This window comes from Trypanosoma equiperdum, assembly GCF_001457755.1.
Source record: "Trypanosoma equiperdum strain OVI genome assembly, contig: ctg_1120, whole genome shotgun sequence".
Lineage (NCBI taxonomy): Eukaryota > Euglenozoa > Kinetoplastea > Trypanosomatida > Trypanosomatidae > Trypanosoma > Trypanosoma equiperdum.
This window is the reverse complement of record NW_027123084.1, coordinates 2,228-4,397: the sequence shown is the minus strand read 5'-3', so window position 1 is coordinate 4,397 and position 2,170 is coordinate 2,228. Positions and strand designations below refer to the sequence as shown.

General features: G+C 47.2%; 1 pseudogene across 1 annotated transcript; it reads right to left on the bottom strand.

Moving 5' to 3' along the window:
- Window positions 1-2: 2 nt before the first annotated feature.
- TEOVI_000584100:pseudogene lies at window positions 3-1,466 on the bottom strand (annotated as a pseudogene). Its single transcript has one exon. A coding segment is annotated over exon 1 (1,464 nt).
- Between the last annotated feature and the right edge of the window lie 704 nt (window positions 1,467-2,170).

Genomic DNA, 2,170 nt, shown 5'->3' with positions numbered 1-2,170 from the left:
ATCAGAGCAAGTTTCTTATTTACAAAGAGACTAGAATCTTTGCAACTTTCACCCTTCCATTTGCAGCCATCTTTGCATTCTTTTTCCGGCTTTCCTGCACATCTCTCCTCTTTCTTATCTGCAGCTCCTTCTCCTGTTCCTGTTTTTGTGTTTTCTGATCCCTCTACTTTTGGATTGCATTTATTTTCTTTTTCATCATAGGTACATTTATCTGTTGGGCAAGTGGCATTTTTGCCGTGGTGTTTGTTGCAGGTATCCCTTGCCACCGTTGTGGATCCAGATGTTGTTCGCGGTTCGGAAGCTGTCGGCGGGTTCGCCGGGGTGATTATTGCGTGTACGTGGTCCGTTGCAGCCTCCGTTAGTTCTTTGAGTTGCTCTATCTGTGTTGCTTTTTGTATCGTTGCTGTGTCGCCTGCCTCGCGCTGCCTGAGCTCCTCCGAAACTGCTTGCAGTTTCGGGAGCCATTCCGCCTTTTCTAGTTTCGGAGTGCCTGACGTAGCTTGGGATTGGTATTTAATGCAGGCTCCGTTGTTTGATCCGTCGCATCAGGCATTGTCGTACTTGCCGACGTAAAGATCGTTGTTTTCGCCATAGATCGCTTGTAGAGCAGAGCTTATGGCGTTTTCAACTCCGGCTGCTGTTAGTTTGTTGTTTGTTTTCACTGGACACGCCTGCCTGAGCAGCGGCCACTTGGCTTGGAGTGGCATGCCGCCTGCTTCCCATGCGACGTTTCCCCCGGCTTTGGGTCCACAGGGTTGTATATTTCGCAGGGTATTCCTTGTCCCGCAGATACAGGCTACAATGGTCGCTATTGTTTTTATTGGGTTATGCGTGCCCGCCGTTTCGTCGCACACCGCTTGCCTGCCCGCCGCTGACCCTGAGTGCATTGCTTCGCCTCCCATGGAATTGTCATAGCTTGTTTTTCCTCCGTAGATTGCTTTTCGTATTTTAGTTTTTACCTGTTCGTCCGACAGGCGGTCTATTTTGTTGGCTCCAGCGGCTTTGGAAAGCTCGAAAATGGCGTCGACATATGCAGCGACAGTTGGTCTGATTGCCGCTAGTTGCGCTGGGCTAGCGTCTTGTAGGTTATAGCGCTTGAGCACTGCCGGCTTAGCTTCGGAGTCTTTGAGCTTCAGCGCAGTATCGCTCCAGGTCTTCCATTTTGCTTTCCAGTCTTCGCTCTTTTCGCTTTGGGGAATCTCTGTTGCTTTGAACTTGTTGTTTGAATCTTGTTGTGTGAATTTGGTTTGCCATTCGTCAGATGCAAGGGTCATGTTTAGTGTGTAGAGGTCGGTTACGTCTGGTAGCGTCGGTGTTGTGTCCGGGGCGATTGCCATGTCGCCATCTGCGAGTTGCAGCGCTGGGCACATCAGTGTCATGGCCGCCGCATTGTCGTCGTCGTTCGGTGCCGTCGCACTCGCTGATCCTATTACCAGCAATGCTAAGGTGGTGATTGTTTTTATCATGTCACTGACTTCTTTCTTTGCTTTACTAGCTTGAACAATACAAGTTGTATACTCAGTTGAGGTTTCTGTGGTCTGTTTTTACGTGCATTGGCGGTGCGTTATTCGCAGTGGGCACTTTTAAGGTTATTGGCATGATGGGGGTTGTGTGAGCTGCTCTGATACTCGTCTTTGGTGGCAGTACCGCGTTGCTTCACCGAGATTTTTTTGCAATTGCTGCTGTAGCGGTCTCTTCCTTGATGTATTCGCATTTATGTGGTCCTTTCCTATGTCTCCGTGCTTTGTTCTACTGTATTTTTCTGGTATTTGCTGTTTGGGTTGTTGTGCAAGCGGTTCGCAGCACTAAATCGTGTTAGGGTTATATCCTTCGTGGCTGGTATGCTGGCCAGTGTCTGCTGTATATGCTTCCGCAAATATGATGTGCATGCTACATCTACTGTTACAATTTTTGTGCTTTAAATAACATCCCTTCTTTAAGCGATTTTCCACATACACTTGCATATTCCAATGTCATTTTCTCCCCATCTAGTGCATGGGTTTGAATTCTACCCAAATATTTCGTACTAAATTTTCTTCTTTCTAACTCTTTATGTCATGTACGATTTTTCACAATCAATTTTACCTTCTCTCTTGCGCAATCGGTTTCCATTTAAATGAATGAATGGGGCTTCTCCAATCACCCCACTGTCGGAATAAAAAAAGAACAG